Source organism: Halichoerus grypus, chromosome 3, assembly GCF_964656455.1.
Source record: "Halichoerus grypus chromosome 3, mHalGry1.hap1.1, whole genome shotgun sequence".
Classification (NCBI taxonomy): domain Eukaryota; kingdom Metazoa; phylum Chordata; class Mammalia; order Carnivora; family Phocidae; genus Halichoerus; species Halichoerus grypus.
This window is the reverse complement of record NC_135714.1, coordinates 58,221,470-58,238,671: the sequence shown is the minus strand read 5'-3', so window position 1 is coordinate 58,238,671 and position 17,202 is coordinate 58,221,470. Positions and strand designations below refer to the sequence as shown.

At 38.5% G+C, this 17,202-nt stretch overlaps 1 protein-coding gene across 9 annotated transcripts in view; it reads left to right on the top strand.

The window, feature by feature from the left end:
- Nucleotides 1-16,771, top strand: part of RASSF6 (Ras association domain family member 6) — a 48,636-nt gene extending 31,865 nt beyond the window's left edge. For 4 of the 9 annotated variants that reach the window (XM_078068766.1, XM_036078033.2, XM_078068767.1 and 1 more), the window contains 7 exons: nt 2,290-2,387; nt 3,682-3,866; nt 6,846-6,947; nt 7,286-7,337; nt 11,885-12,003; nt 12,108-12,205; nt 12,518-16,771. In XM_078068766.1, the coding sequence (XP_077924892.1) occupies nt 2,290-2,387; nt 3,682-3,866; nt 6,846-6,947; nt 7,286-7,337; nt 11,885-12,003; nt 12,108-12,205; nt 12,518-12,593 (730 nt within the window). In that variant the 3' untranslated portion in view covers nt 12,594-16,771. Of the gene's footprint in view, nt 1-2,289; nt 2,388-3,681; nt 3,867-6,845; nt 6,948-7,285; nt 11,443-11,780; nt 12,029-12,107; nt 12,206-12,517 lie in introns of those variants that run through there. The other 5 variants (XR_013446378.1, XR_013446376.1, XR_013446377.1 and 2 more) reach the window with 5 other exon arrangements.
- Nucleotides 16,772-17,202: the final 431 nt, after the last annotated feature.

Here is a 17,202-nt window from a genome sequence, read left to right as displayed (position 1 = left end):
AAGTTCCATCCAGTTTTCTTTGAACAACTCTGGTTAACTGCCCTCAAGTGTAGTCATGTGCAACGACTGTATGTGGATGTCTCTTCGAATTACACAATCCAGAGCTCAATACTGGTGCTCTCAGAAGTGGGGCGCCTGGGTGGCTCAGTCAGTTAAGCGTCTGCCTTCTGTTCAGGTCATGATCCCAGGGTCCTGGGATCAAGTTGAGTCGAATCTCAAGTCTTGCATTGGACTCCCTGCTCAGCGCGGAGCCTGCTTCTCCCTCTCCCTCTGCGTCCTCCCCCTGCTCATGCTCTGTTTCTTTCTCTCTCTCTCTCTCTCTCTGTCAAATAAATAAATAAAATATTTAAAACAAACAAAAACCCTGGTGCTTTCTACTAAGATGGGTAGGGAGGAAAAAGGGCCAAACACTCATGTACCGAGCCATGTTTGTCCCCCTGTATTTGTGTGACACCACTAAACTGTAAGAAAGTGAGGACAAGTGTCAAGTCCGCCAACATTACCAAGGATTTTTGGAATACCACTGGTGTGGTGCTCTTGGGCATTCTCATCTTCCCCATATGAAATAGCTTCAGGTTGCCTTCCCATTTTAGTTTCCGCTTTTCATTGGTATTGAGCCTTCCCCATTGCTAACACTCTTTCTATGATAATAACATCTGCCTCCTTGTGATAATTAATCTCTTATAGATTGGGGAAGATGGGTAATTTTATTTAGTTTAAGAATAACTTGATTCTGGGGCACCTGGATGGCCCAGTCGTTAAGCCTCTGCCTTCAGCTCAGGTCATGATCCCAGGGTCCTGGGATCGAGCCCCGCATCGGGCTCCCTGCTCCGCGGGAAGCCTGCTTCTCCCTCTCCCACTCCCCCTGCTTGTGTTCCTGCTCTCGCTGTCTCTCTCTCTGTCAAATAAATAAATAAAATCTTAAAAAAAAAGAAAAGAATAACTTGATTCTGAGTCAGGACCTGAATAGGTCTCCTTTGAGTTCGTTATTACCCATAGTTCTTGGACTTTTCTGACATTTAACTGGCTATCTTCTGGATAGTAGAGCTTATGGAAAAATTAACTAACAAATACATTAGGGTTACCTTATTTACATCATAAGACTAGTATGAGGCTCAAATAATATAAAAGTTATAAAAAGACATCAAAAGGATTCAAAGATCAAGGGAGAAAATCATGTTTGTCATGTTCACCATCACTAGTCTGAAGAAGAATTTTTCGTTACTGTTGCCACCAGTGACATTTGGATAGAATTAGTGCTACAAATGCCACATTTGGAAAGAGTATGTGCCCCCACTTATGGGTTTTGGTCATAAGGAAAACAGACATTATGGAAGAGATTTTTAGTAAGAATAAGACCAGTCCCAGCAGTAATAGTATCCATTAACCTAGAGAGACCCAGGAATATCTTAGATCCCTAATGGTTCCTGGCCTACCATGAAATGGATACAGGTGATGATGATGAGGATGATAATGAAGATGAGGAGGATTTTGATAACTTTTAACACATACTGCATGCTTACTATGCATACCGGGCACTGTTTGAAGAATTTTACACATTATCTCATTTAATCTTCTCAGCAGCCCTATCCTACCTCCTACTAGTATCATCCCCATTTTATATGTAAGGACACAAAGGCACAGAGAAGATAAGTAACTTGACTAAGACCAGATAAATAAAGTAAAGGTGACTCTTGGCCCTGCTGGTAAAAATAAGTAGTTGCCCAGCTTTATGTATTCTAATCACTAGAATGCATTGAAAATTATTAGTATCCTATATATAAATCATAATGTTTTAGAAAAGAAGTTTCTCATACACTTTCCTCCTTTGTAAATTGCATTCATAGTAGTAAAGAGCTTTAAAAGTGGGCACCACATCTTACTGAGAGCCACTCTACCTAAAAAGGCTCTGAATACAATAGGAACTCAAAGCATATAGGCAGAAAGAACACTTTTATATCTAAACTCTCCCAAGAACATTGTGAGATATCTGTGGAACAATGGATTATGTTGATTTCTACTAATTCCATTTGAATACACATTTTATAGAATCTATACAACCTTGCCTTTCAGGGTATAACTGAATTATTATATCAGATTTGCTTAAAATCAGTATGGAAAAACACATGCTGACCATTCTGGTATAAATATAATTTTAATAATATCATAAAATTGTCATAATTTAGGATATGGCTACCTATGCAGGCCCTCAGTACTATATTAATACTATAAGTCTGAAAACCATCATGAATAGAATTGATGTCATTTACAAGATTTATTACTTTTCAGGGGAATGACACGCTGGGGAGAGTTTGATGATCTTTACCGTATTAGTGATCTGGACAGGACCCAGATTCCAGCGTCTGAAGCAACAAATTCCCAAGAAGGTAAATATCAAATTCTTCCTAATGGAGAGACTTCTTTTTTAATGTAAAGCATGAATCCTAAATGTTTCTCTGAGGTTTAACATTTTACACACCACCATTTAATAAAAAAAAAAAATCTCTTAGGATCATACTAATTTAAGTCACTACAGTGCTCATATGATGTTTAAGAACCTTACTTTACTATATAAAAATACCATTTTTAAAATTACATCAAATCACTTAGATTTACTAGATTAGGGAAAGCTAATGGTTTGAATAAATTTGTATACATAAAATTCTTTAATATTTTCCCCAAGGATTAGGATCATTTATTATACTCAGTAGCTTTTTATGTTGGACCAATCCCCTCAGATTGGATTCTACATCTTTTTAGAAGTTGAATGTTTTAGTTAATAGATAGTCACATAACACCACTTCCCAGAAAGAGGCAGATATACTGGAATCACTATATTTGATAGAGTCATTTCAAGCATTTATTTTAAAAAGAGAAATCAGCGTGAACATCAGATAAGTTCATATCGAACTTGACAAACCAATGGTAAATGGCAGCTCCTATGACATGTGACCTCAGGAGCCATAATGATGATGTGATAGTAGTAATATTAGGAGTTGTCACTTACTGAGACTCTGCTAAGTGTCAGGCCTGATATTATGTATCCTACATAGATTTGGTTTTCATATAATATATGGAGATCCAAGGAGGAAGGAGCTGATGACTGAGGCTGGGGGCAGGGTTCACATTTCTGGGCTGGTCCTATTACCAAGCTGACTTCAGACGGAAAAGGGTATCCTGCCGACATTATCTTCATGAATCAACTAACAGCTTCCAATGTTTATGTATTTTTTCCAAGCCTTTCTCAATGCAGTCCTTTCTGCCGTCTCCATAACAACCCACATTCAATAACAAACATGATGCTCCTTCCAAGATTCCCTTATCTTTGTCTGATGGCTGTTGGCATCTTTTATATACGGGTCCTTCCTGTTAGCCCTTTGAAAACACCCATCTAAACCCAGGGGAATCCCAATTTCTTGGCATCAAAGCTACCATAAAAATCTATCGGTATCTAAGCACCAGTGCTAGAGAAAGATGAAATATCTCATGCCTATTGGGTGATATGCTAATTACAATAGGAAATTTTTTAAAATCCCAAGGTAAAATGGAACAGTTTCCTACTGTTTGAAAACATTATAGTTCACTGCTTAGCTACATATTTTCTTATCAAATACATATACAAATCCACCCAAAGAGGTAGGTGGCTAAATGATATGGCCTTATAACCTTTATTCTTCCCAGGTTATTTATCTTATCATAGTAGCACTCTGAAACCTTATGCAAAAGAAGAGCCAGAATCCCCACTGCTGTATCGCACCATGAGCGAAGCAACCCTGGTGAGAAAAAGGATGAAGCCTCCGATGGTGGACAGAAAAAACTTACAGAAGCACAGGGCCTCTATTAACGGGCACTTCTATAACCATGAAGTGAGTTATAATTCCATTCATGTCCTTTAAAATAATGTCTGTTTTTCTAACAAGACCACTCAATTCAACTTACAATTAAAAATAGCCATTGTAAACTAGTGGTCGTGTATCTGATATTTATCGGGTACTCTCTCTGGGTTAGGTATTAAACTGTTTTAAATTGGATTTTGATGAATTATCTCATTAATCACTAAAACAATCCCATGAAATAGGTACCATTATTTTCCCTCCCTTAGATGCGTTCATTGAGGGTCACAGAGGGTAAGTAATTTGTGTTAGGGCACACACCTTTTGAGTAGCAGCTCTGAACTTGAATCCAGCTGTGTCTGAGTCCAGACCCCAAGTGTTAACCAACGTGATGGGTGAACCCTATCTCAGGAGCGGCTCTGCGCCAAGCACTGGGAATAGCAAGATGACTCAGTCCATGCCTTTGCCATCATGGAACTCAGGTCTCGGGCAAGGAAACCCATACATCAATCAATGGCATTTGAATAATGCAAGTGCCACAGGAGAGATTGGTTCCAAGTACATTTGAACACTAACATTTAAATAAAGAAAGAAAACCAGCCGCAGACCTGTTATTCCAATAAATCAAATTTCTCATTTCACCACGTTCCATTCCAGGCCTTGTACATATATACATATTTTTTTATGCAAGCATAGTTGTACTTTAGATATAATTTGTATTCTGATTCTTCACTTAATGTGTTAAATTTATGTGTTCCTTTCCACCGTTTTTGTAAGACATTTCACTTTGCTGAAGGTAGGAAATATATGATTTTTTTCCCTAGAACTCAAATTTTTCATGTCATGTACTTCAGCAATTATTCATCCATTCATTTAATAAATACTTAAAAAGCACTTACTCTGTGCCAGGTATCATTCTAAGCCCTTTAATACAAATGTTAACTCATTCATCTGAAGCTTTTCTCCTGGAGGGCTTTCTGCCTTATTCCTTCTTCTACCTTGGGAACATAGCCATAGCGTGCCTTTGGAGGCTGGTGGGGAGAAACCTCCCTTGTGAATTCTTTGATCAAATTAGGCACTTTTCTGGCTCCAGAATTTCCTCTTAGCCATAGAGTAATATTGACAGTCCCCCAGAGATGTGCAACTACCAATTGCCCTGGTTTCTATGCCTCATAATTATGCTGTGTCATCATCTTGTGGGGGTGATTTGTGTTAAAGAAGGCTGTGAAAACCCCCTGTTCCAAATGAGCAGCTTCCAGATGGGAACCCCCCTCCCCCCCGCTGTGCTAAGAATGACATTGGCCCTAAGTTGGCAGCACTGTATAGTGGCTAAGTGCTTGGGTGCTGCGGCTTGACAACCTGATTTCCAATTCTTGCTGAGCAAAGTTAAAAAATACCTCCATCTCTTAGCTGTCATTCCTTCATCCTTCCTACTTTGCAAGGTTGATGGGACCAAATGGAATGAGGTGAGCTAAGCACTCAGCACAGTGTGTGGCACAAAGGAAGAACTCAATTTACATTAGCTTTATTGTTGTTGGTTAACAGAGATCGAGCTGGAACTACACATATGTCCTACAGATGCCACAAAACAAAGCCCCAAGCCCCAAAGCACTGTATCAATGGATCTGCCGTGAGAGGCATCTAGGAGTTTAAGTTGATGTCGTTGTAAGATGTGTTTTAATGTCACAAAACCCCATGAGAACACCAAGATTGTCAGGACATGAATAATACCCATATTAGAGGCTTAGATTATGGTATTTGTACATAAGTTACGACTACTGACTTGACCTGTGGTATATTTCTATCCTTGCAATAAGAATAAATGATTTTCTTCTATTGTGTGTTTTGGCCAACAAAACTAATCTAACGCTCTGAAAAACATGATTCCAAATTCATTGTATGTTGGCACTTTGGAAGGGCTCTTGGAGATCATCTAGTCCCACGCTCTTATTTTATAAATGAAATCCTAAAGAGGTCTGTTTAGGCCTTAATGTTAAGGGGTTGACAAAGTTGGAGTTAGAAGACACTGTGATCTAGGTCCTATCCCAATCTAGCGCTGTTGCCAAACTCCATAAATATTCTTCATATAAACAAAATGAAATCACATATACCCTCCCCTCAGTGCCAGATGAACATATGGGTCTCCAGGGCACCACAGAACTCATCAGCACTGGTCATATGTGTCATAGAGTGACTCATCAATGCCTCACAATGTGCACAAACATTGAATTTTCTCAAACTTAGCAAGAGTTTATTCCAGATATCCTCTATATATCTACTTCGAAAAATTATTTCTATATCCATATTTCAATTCATACAGATGCTACATGTCTGCTGAACCCACCTCATTTTATTTATTTATTTTTTTAAGATTTTATTTATTTATTTGACAGAGAGAGACACAGCGAGAGCAGGAACACAAGCAGGGGGAATGGGAGAGGGAGAAGCAGGCTTCCCGCCGAGCAGGGAGCCCGATGCGGGACTCAATCCCAGGACCCTGGGATCATGACCTGAGCCGAAGGCAGACGCTCAACGACTGAGCCACCCAGGCGCCCCCCCACCTCATTTTAGAGTCTTGGAACACTACTCATATTACTTTTTATTTGTGTTTAGTCATAATTAATTTATTTTAAAATCTTGAACCACAGGAAGAATGGTCCCTGTTCGGCGGGAAGCCTGCTTCTCCCTCTCCCACTCCCTCTGCTTGTGTTCCCTCTCTCGCTGTGTCTCTCTCTGTCAAATAAATAAATAAAATCTTAAAAAAAAAAGAAAAGAAAAGAAAATGTTTCGAACATCCTCAAATGATGTTTTACCTAACTTACTCTAGAAACGATGTAAAGCTGCTTAAAAGAATACATAATATCCCAACAACAACAAAGAAAGCAAGCACAAGAGAACAAAATTTTCAAACTGGTGATTTGGGATTTTTTTCTTTGCGCATAAGAAGGCCAGGTTCAACATATTGACTCCTGTTAGTTTGATGTAATTTTAAGAATTTTGTTTCCTTCCCAGACATCGATTTTTACTCCAGCCTTTGGATCAGAAACTAAGGTCAGAATAAACAGTAATATGAGGACTGAAGACGTAATAGAGCAACTTCTCCAAAAATTTAAGGTGATCTTTATCATGAAACTGAGCTATAACTCTCTTGAATATAATTTAACTGTAGATACACAAATGCACTCTTTGAAAAAGACCTATGAACATGTAAATCTAAATTAAGTTGTTCAGTTCTGAAGAATCCTCTTATGTATCACATCTTTTCATAATTGAGCCTTGAGAAATTACATTATTCCTAGGGAGTAGAGAAGTTTTCATGTCTAAAAGTGCAAAATGAAAGTGAGGAAACAGGTAGGTAATCTGGGTCTGGTTAGCTTAGAAAACATCTGACAATGACCAATCCATCAAATATGAAAGAATTCATGTTCTTTTATTTTTTTTTCCATTGACAGATTGAAAATAGTGCCCAAGATTTTGCACTTTACATTATTTTTGCAACAGGAGGTAAGCTTGATCACTCTTTTAATAGGATTCCGGGATGCTGTAGTTTTCTGCCCGTAGGGAAGGCAGAAGAGCAGTTAAACCTCATTCTGTGGAAGAAAGGGAAGGAAAGGAGAAAGAAGGAAAAGGGGAGGGTGTTTTAGAAGGTTATTTATATTTCACAATTTCAGAGGAAGATGACTCAAGAATAAGGTACCCTAGAAGAGCTTATAATACAAAAGAGTTTGCTTGTTGGCCAGACATTTAATTACCTGAATGTCAGTCAGAGCCCCGGGGTGGGGCAGGGGGGTTGTCTGTGAAAGTTCCCAAGAACTGTTATGCATTGAAGTCCTTGACTCTATACCTCTTTTTGGCTTTCCCTTCTCATTCTAGCTCTCACTGGAGTCATCAATGCATAGCATTTCTCTTGTTATTACCGCTTGCTTAGCACAGTAACTGCCACACTGTTAGGAGTGTTCTCTCTCCCTCAGTAGAGGAAAATATGCACAGCTCGGGGGTCGGGAGCAAAAGGTTAGCAGCAAGACATTGGGAAGAGGCTACATGTGGGGTGCTGAGAGCAGGGATGAAAGAGAGATTAGAGAAAAAGCTAAGGCAATACTGAATGGTATTTTTGAAAACCCTAAAATTGTTAAATTGTAGAAATATCTCCAGTTATAGTTTAAGTGTCAGAATGTTTGAGTTGGAAATTGAACAGAATAAAATAATAATTTTTGATGCCAGGACAACTGTAAGAAAATGAAAGTTGGGTCTTTAAAAATATACCAGACTAAAGCCCTTATAAATTGAAAGCTTAAAGTATAAGAAATATAATATAAATTTTAAAAATCCTAAGGGTGTGTGTACATATATATTCATATTCTCCTTGTTTAGGAAAAAACTAAAAGGTATAAAATAAAAAGCAGAAATAGACTGTATAAAAATGTAAAAGACACAGAGTAGATTATGAAAACTATCAGATAAAAGATTAATACCTATAATATCAGAGTTCTTGCAAAATTATAACAAAAAGACAATTCAATGAAAATAGAACCCACAATGCAATATTATCTCACATTTAGCAGATTGGCAATATGTTTCAGAAGGATTCTACCTATGTCTGTGTGGTGAAGGGTAAAAGGGTATTTTCATGCAACGCTCGTGAAAATATGACTGTCTTTACTTTTTTGGAACTCATTCTAACATTATTAACATTTACAGGATACATATCCTTTAACCTGGCAATCCCACTGGTGGGAATCTACTCCACAAAAATAAAAGGACTAATACCTATAGATTTATGTGCAAGGCTATTTATAACGACAAAAAATTAAAGACAAAGTCACCTGTCATAGGAGAATGATTAAATAAGTCGTTGTTAGGCAGCCATTAAATGGAGTGTGTTAGATGTATACCAGTTAAATGGAGGGAATTCCATAATATTGATTATGTGAAAAACTCAACATGCCTACAAATGTCTATAATATGATCCCGTTTTTTTAAAAGAATTACAAATCCCGTTTCAACATGTGGTATATAAGATCATATGATCAGGGAGAAAGGTATGAAATGATAAATATCAAATCATGAACATCGATTACCCAGCTAGGGTGTTAGGGTGATACAGAGTAGAGTACAGAAAAAGGAGGAACAGAGAAGCAAAAAAAAAAAAAAAAAAAGTAAACCATTTTTAAAAACATGGCTACAATAAAAATAGCAAGTTTCACACGACCACCTTTATGTATTGTGTGTTTGTGTGTGCGCATAAAGACGTATACGAAGGGATGGCCACACGAAGGGTAAGGCTGATGGTCTCAAAATTCTGGGATTCCAGGTGCTTTTTACTTTCTGTCTTACACTTGTCTCTGTAGTTTCAACTTATAATAGCATGTGTGGTTTTTTTAAAACTTTATTGAGGGATAATTGGGAATAATTGACAAATATAATTGTATATACTTAAAGTATATAATGTGATTATTTGATATACTTTTACATTATGGGATGATTACCAAGATCGAGATAATTAACACATCCGTCACATCACATAAAGCTTTGTGTGTGTGTGTGTGAGAGAGAGAGAATACTTCAGATCTACTCTCAGCAACTTTCGAACATACAATACCATATTATTAACTCTAGTCACCAAGCTGGACATTAGATCCTCAGAACTTATTCTTCTAATAACTGAAAATTTGTACCTCTCTCACCCTCTTTTCCCTCCCTGACAGAAGGAGTTATTTTTATAATCAGAAAAAAATGTCTATTTTTCACCGCAAAAATGTAGTTCTTTAAAATTTTATCTGTAAAAATCATGTTTTATTTATTTTTTCTTTTTTTGGTGTCAAAAATTCTCGTACATAAACTCCAGAACAGAAGATAATCGTAACTAGCACCTGTTAGGGATCAGGAACAGAGAAAAGAATGGAACCTCTAGCACCTGTTTAGGTATCAATCTGGAAAATAAAGACAGGTGTGTTTTAACACCTTGTATCCACTAAGCCCATGATCTATAACAGTGTTTTTCAAATTCTAGGGCATTTCAGAATTACCTGAGAAGTTCATTAAAAATACAGATTCCCAAGCCATCCAGATCCAAGAATCCCAGTCTGGGAATATGTATTTCTAATAATTATCCCAGAAGCAAATTTGTGAAGCAAGAAACCTTGCTCTGTAATATTAAGAATGCAACAAACTGAGGATGCAAAACCAAGTTAATATAAGATGTAGAGGTCAGAAGAGGATTCTAGTGCGTGAATAAGATGAGCTAAATTACCGGGCTTCTCCCTCGCTTCAGAAATGTAGAGGAATTAAAGCAATGAACTCTGACTCTGTGGAAACAAGAATGGATAATATTAACTTTAATTTTGCTCTAGATCCTCTGCAATCCCACCCAGGGGATGAGAACAGTTCTGATTCTTAAAACTATTAAGAGCCCAAGGTAATTGATTTCATAAATGACAATGTAGAAAGGACTAACTTGTCTACCCTTTTCCCCTTTCAGTCTATTTCAACATAGCAGACAGACTGTTCTTTAACAATGTAAGACAGACCATATCACATCACTTCTCAAATCCTCCAGTGGTCTGTCTTCCACTGTTTTATGCTTCCAGAGTTTTATGCTGGTCCCACTACATGTTGTCTTCAACTTTGAATAACCCTTCCCTCATCTTCATGTTAGTCACCCTCGTCCCTTGCTGCTCTTTGATAGCATTAGGCATGCACTGACCTGTGGAGTGACTGACTTATTTACTTACTCTGTTTGGGACACACTTCCCCCAAATAGCTCCATGATTCCATACCTCACCTCCTTCAGTCTTTATTTAAATGTTACGTCTTCAGTGAGGCCTTTCTCAGCCACCCTATCCATAATTGCATACGTGTCCCCTGTACACACCTATTTACACATACACATTCTTCTACCCCTTTCCTTGCTTTATTTTTCTTCTGAATACTTATCACTAATACATGATGTGTTTTATTGGTTTATCTTTCCTTAGCCTCTGTGTCCTCCACTAGAATGTAAGGTCCATGAGGGAAGTGATTTTATTCTGCTTTCTTTTATAAGGTGCCCAGCACAGAAAACAATGCCTGAAACATAGTCGGAACTCAAAAAATATTTGAGGAAGGAGAAAAGGAGATGAATGTAAGGGCACTGTGTTCTGTTCATGTTTCATTCTGATAAAAATGAAATTGCGGATGTGAAACTATTTTGACAGAAAGCTGGAAGTGCTTTGGTGGGTGGGAGTATTTATAACTTTTGGAAATTTGAAGTTCTGGGAATATGCCAGATTGGAAGTTACTTTCTTTCTCATCTCATTATTATGGCTGAATGGGTGAAGCCGTCAGATGAATGAAATAATAAAAATACCCATGATGTGAAAAACATTATGAATATATTTTCTTCTTAGATTTTATTTATTTATTTGACACAGAGAGAGTGTGTGCACACAAGCAGGGGGAGGGGCAGAGGAAGAGGGAGAAGCAGACTCCCGGCTGAGTAGGGAGCCCAACGCTGGCTTGATCCCAGGACCCTGGAGCCATTACCTGAGCCGAAAGCAGACACTTAACTGACTGAGCCACCCAGGCTCCCCTATGAATATATTTTTAAGGAAGATCCAAGGATTGGATTGGGGTGAGAAACAAGGGAATCATTGAAGATAATTACAAAGTTTTGGACCTGAACAACTGGGAAGATGGAAATACAGTAACTGAACTAGTAAAGAATCAATAAAAATTTGTTGAATGAATGAAAAATTATAAAGTTTTTGGGTGTGTTGCTTGATAAAAGCATAAGTAGAACTAATTTGTCTGAACATCTGAACCAAAGGCAAGGCTGAATTAGAATCTGAGATACAGGTCAAATTTAAGAGATAGCAAGAGAAAGGAGTCCATTTGTAGTTTTTTTTTTTTTTTAAAGGTTTTGATTTAATTTACTCATCTGAATAAGTGCCTCCTGTTGTATGTTTTTAGGTCTTCTTCCAACGTGAGCTGAAGAAAGAAAATGAGTGGACAACGTATCTTTCTTTCTCTAGGATGGATCCCTGACTATGGTTGGTTCTTGTTTTCCTTTGCAGAGCAGAGACGGCTAAAGAAGACAGATGTCCCGCTACTGCATAGGCTCCTGCAGGGACCTTCCAAAGACAATGCTCGCATTTTCCTCATGGAGAAAGATGCAGAAGAAATTAGCAGTGATGTATGGATCCTGTCACCCCAAATCTGTCTTTGCTTTCTCCTGACTCAGCACCTCTCACAGAATCTGCTTTCTTTTTGGTTTCATTTTGTTTTTTCCCTTTCCAGGTGGCTCAGTACATTAACTTTCATTTTTCTCTCCTGGAATCCATCCTTCAAAGATTAAATGAAGAAGAGAAGAGAGAGATCCAAAGAACAATAACCAAGTAAGTCAGGAGCATGCATGCCGGGTGCCTATTCCTTTAATAGGTCCAGGGCACAAAATGTGTTCAATTTTTAATAACTCTTTTTCTCGGGCGCCTGGGTGGCTCAGATGGTTAAGCGTCTGCCTTCGGCTCAGGTCATGATCCTAGGGTCCTGGGATCGAGTCCCGCATCGGGCTCCCTGCTAGGCGGGGAGCCTGCTTCTCCCTCTGCCTCTGCCTCTCTCTCTCTCTCTCTCTCTCTGACTTTCATGAATAAATAAATAAAAAAAAAAAACATTAAAAAAATAACTCTTTTTCTCCTTCTCATTTTCAGATTCAGTACAGAAAAGGCTATTATACTGAAATGTCTTCACAGTAAACGGGTAGGAAAAACGGAGACAGCGGTTTAGCAGTACAAGCTGCAATTGCTAAAACACTTCAAGAGAATCAGAGGGATATTACTATTTGATGAATGCATGCATTCGACCCTTGCATGCATACAAATATATATGAACTGGAATCTGTGGGAAATTGAATGTCAAAAAAGCTTGTCTCCCTTTGAAGTGATGAGGTTAACTAGGGTTCACAGTTGCACTGAAAGGGGCTTGAATTTAGTTTCAGTAACTGAAACAAGCTTGGATACTGTGTATTCCAAATACTTTAATAGTAAAACACTCAGTGAACCCGAATCTAAATGGTGTCTTCAGATGTCATGTAACTTAAGCTTCTTTTAGCTCAAACTGTCAAGAGAACTAGAGCATCATCAACTGATTCTGAAATGATTCAGAAGTGGGCACACTGAGCATTGCCAGCTCTTGAAATAAAAAAGAAGCACATTCTCACCCTACCAAGGAATCAGAGCGGGACAGTGTTTCGCAGCTCCCTGAAAACTCTAGCATCTTTACGAAATCCAGGACTGTCTCTATATGGTCGGTGGCTTTTGGCTATCTGTAACATTAGAGCTATCTGTCCTTTGGGATGGAAAAGCTTATGGGCTCTGTTAAGAAATCTAAATTGCAATTTTCTCAACCTGAGCCCTTTTATACCCCACTCTGTTCTACTCATGACTTTCAAAAGTATTCTTAAGCATTTTTAATGTCAGTTGAAGTAGTTTTCTTTATTTTTCCAAACAAGTATGCCACAGAGATTTAATATATTTAATCAGCTAGGACAAGATTTGGCCCACAGTAACCATTTGTTGCCAAATGAACACAACGGATAATGCAGAACTTGTAGCTGAAGGTAGGCAAGGGATCTGGAGTTCTGCTCTTTTTCTCCAAGACAACTCAGTCCATGAGTCAACTGTCAAGGTACTTAAAAGTCAGCTGAAAGCAATTGGAAAACAAACAAACACTGAGAATGCCACAAGTATCATCTATGATTTTATTTATGAACTCTACGTTAGAATGGAGTTTTAAGCAACACTGTTCGATTCTCTAAACTATGTCCATTTGCACTCCTCCTAAGCATTGTAGTAAATTGTTTGGGCACATTACATGTACTAAGGGAGAAGGGTTGTATGTAATAAGCCCAAGCTGGAAGATTAATTATCAAAATTAAAATGCAACACCTTTTTAAGATAAAGGTATTACTTCTTAGTGGCACCAAAACCGAAACCTAAACCAGATCAAAGTAAAAGTGGGCTATGACCTTCAAGTCCTAGGAAATCTTCTCTTGAGGAAAACAGAGGCTTGCTTCACTATCCTTCCAGCTATCAGTTAATAAGAAAATGATCTCATCTTGCCAAAATGGGGCAAATGAAATAGTTAAAATTCAGTATACTTATAAAAAATTTTAAGTAGTGTCAAGTGCCTGCCATAAATGACAGATTAATCATTAATATATTGAAAGCCTACAAGATATGTAAGAAAAATACCAAGATGTGGATAGAAAAAAAAAGAAACCACATAAAAAGTAAAATCACAGGAGAGGAAATACAAATAGCTACTAAGTGTGTGTGTGTGGGGGGGGGACTTGTATCTTAATGGTGATCAACTGTATTAGTCTGTGTCCAATAAGGAGATAGAAACACAGTAATTTAAGCAGAAGTTTAATATAAAGAATTGAGCTAGGATGATAGGAGAATAGAAAGAAAGAGAGCTCTAAAAGGTACCCTAAGGCTGAGGAAGAGGACCCCCAAAAGGGAAAGTTTGGAATCAGGGGTTCGGAATTCACCAGAGAGGCTGTGGTTGCAGCCCATGGTAGAGGAGAAGTTCGCTGCTTGCCAGCGCCACAGTCATAGGACAAACAAGAACAGCCTTTTGGGGTGCGGAGCAGCTGGGGTAAGTGGGCACGTGTGCAGAGGGCCTTGGGGATTCTCTGCAGACCCAAGGCCCAGATCACATCGTGTCTGTGTCTGGAGGTCTGCGGGAAGTTTGGAGGCCCAAAGAAAGAATCGGGTACTGCTGCAGGTGTGTCTGGACTAGGAGCTAAAGGGGCTTCCTTTGCAGGAACCCAGTGCAACTCTGTGCATGATTTGGGCGGCAGCGTCTACGAAGCTGAGGAGGGGGAGCAGAGAGCAGAGATTTGTGCGAGGGCATAGACCTGCACTCAGCTCCAGGCTATGCTGCCACGAACAAAATAAAAAGCTGGAGAAGGGGTTGGGGACACAAATGGGAAAGAAAGCTGCACAGGCAACTAGCCCTGGAGAAAGCACACTGGGCAAAGCAGTGGAGGAAAAAAGTCCACCTCCCAGAAGCCTTGCCAGTCTACCCCTGGAGTCAGGAAAGCCCGAACTTCCTCCTACAGTGTTTCTTCAGCGCCCTCTACTGACGAAGCACATCATGCAAAACGTAAAGGAAGCATTTCATTTAAAGGGTCCATATCCATTTTCACAGAACCAACAGCTGTGAATGAATTTGGAGCCCAGAGTCAATAAAATACTTTTGGTCTATTAGCAAAGATTAAGAAATGATACTAAATACTCAATAAATTACAATGAGATAACCACTCCAGCTACTGGTAGAAATACGAATGGATATAACTTTTCTTGAAAGCAATTTGGTAGTTCATCCTATAATTCAACTTACAGGATCTTATATTGAAATAATCAGGCATACAAAGACATTATGCAAAGATACTTATTATATTGCTATTGTGGTAAAAGGAAGAAAATAACCTAAATGATCAAAAATAGAAAGAAATGATTAAAGAAGGGGAAAAAATTTCCCCAAGAATGGTATGCAGCTATTAGAATTATGTTTCCAAATAAACTTTAATTATAGAAGAAAATTCTTCTTACGTATCTAAGTAAGAATATACATACAAATATTCAAAATATCTCTTACCCATAAAATGTTTATGTATGTGTGTGTGTGTGTGTGTACACTACATACAAAGCAAAAACACATTAAATATGGTTATATCTGGGTTATAGAATTACGGGTGAATCATTTCTTATTTTTCCATGCTTATTAAATATTCTATAATCAACACGTGTTACTTTTCAAATTTGGAATAGAAAAGTTATGATTAGAAAGTTACCAACCAGGGGCGCCTGGGTGGCTCAGTTGGTTAAGCGTCTGACTCTTGCTTTCCACTCAGGTCATGATTGCAAGGTCTTGAGATGGAGCCCCACATTGGGCTCTGCGTTCAGTGTAGAATCTGCTTGAGATTCTTTCCCCTTCCTTCTCCCTCCTCCTCTACTCCTCCCCCTGCTCACACTCTCTCTCTCTAAAATAAATAAATAAAATCTTTAAAAAAGAAAGTTACTAACAAAAAGTAGCAAGTACATGTAAGCACAGAGTTCTACTAGATGCAAAAACATCAAAGTATTTAGTAAGACATTAACTTCACTTCTGTGGTAGTTTTAAAATATATTCATAAAGCCTTTGATATTCCTCCTTTCAAGAGGTAGGACCTAATCCTCCTCACCTTGCAAATGGACCGGACTTAGGGCCTCAATCCTGATGAATAGAGGAAAGCAGAAGTGACAGTGTGTGACTCTGGGGCTAGGTCACATAGCACTGTAGCATCCTCCTTGCTCACTCTCTTGGATCACGGGCTCTTGGGGAAGCCAACTACCATGCTGGGAGCAGCCCTGGAGAAAGGCCTGCATGATGGGAACGGAGACCTTTGCCAAAGTCTGCAACAACCAAGGCCTCCTGGCCCCGTGTGCTGGCCCCAGTCAAGCCTTCAGATGACATAGCCTTATCTAACCGTTTGACTACAACCTCCTGAGAGACCCTGAGCCAGAAAACCCAGCTAACCCACTCCTGGATTCCCGATCCTCAGAAAACCTATGAGATAAGAAATGTTTGTTGATGCTAAATTTTAGGGTAATTTGTTACATAGCAATAGATAACCAATACAATTTCTGAGACAAAAATTTATTCGGAAGCATCTTTGCATAATACGAGAACATAAACTTTTGTCATAAAACTCTTTATCCTTGTTCTCGGTGGCTCGAATATTTCACTACCAGTTACATATTAGTTCAAATTCGATCCTAGATAATGTTAATACTTATTAATGGTAGAGGACCTGTTACATTCATCTTTGTATACTTCACTGTACTTAATGTTGTGTCTTGTGTAGAGGATGCGCTTGATAAAAATCAACTGAATAAAAGACTTAATGACCTAGTGAATCAGTGAGTAAAAGAATGAGTGAATGAGTTACAGGAAATATTTTTTTCTAAAAATCTCCTGTATATATGCCTCCTTTTCACAAATCTGACCTGGTAGCTAAAAAAATATAGAATCTTTTCTGTCTGGTTTCCCCAAATTTGGTGGTATATTTTATTATCTCTTGGCTATATGAAATATTCAGTTAGGCAGTGTTGCTATGGAATTTTGTTTAGGGCCCTTCATGTCGGTTTCAGGAACTGAAGGAGAAAGTCCATTTTCAAGGCAGTTGATGAGGTAGAAAAGATGGCAGGTGTAAGTGTGATGTTGCTATATCTACATGTGAAAGGAGAGGAATGGGATGCAGTTAGGACAAAACCCTCAATGGCACCCATTTGTCTTCTAAATAAGAATAGCTAACACCTATTAGATTGAGCCATTTGAAATTGTCAAG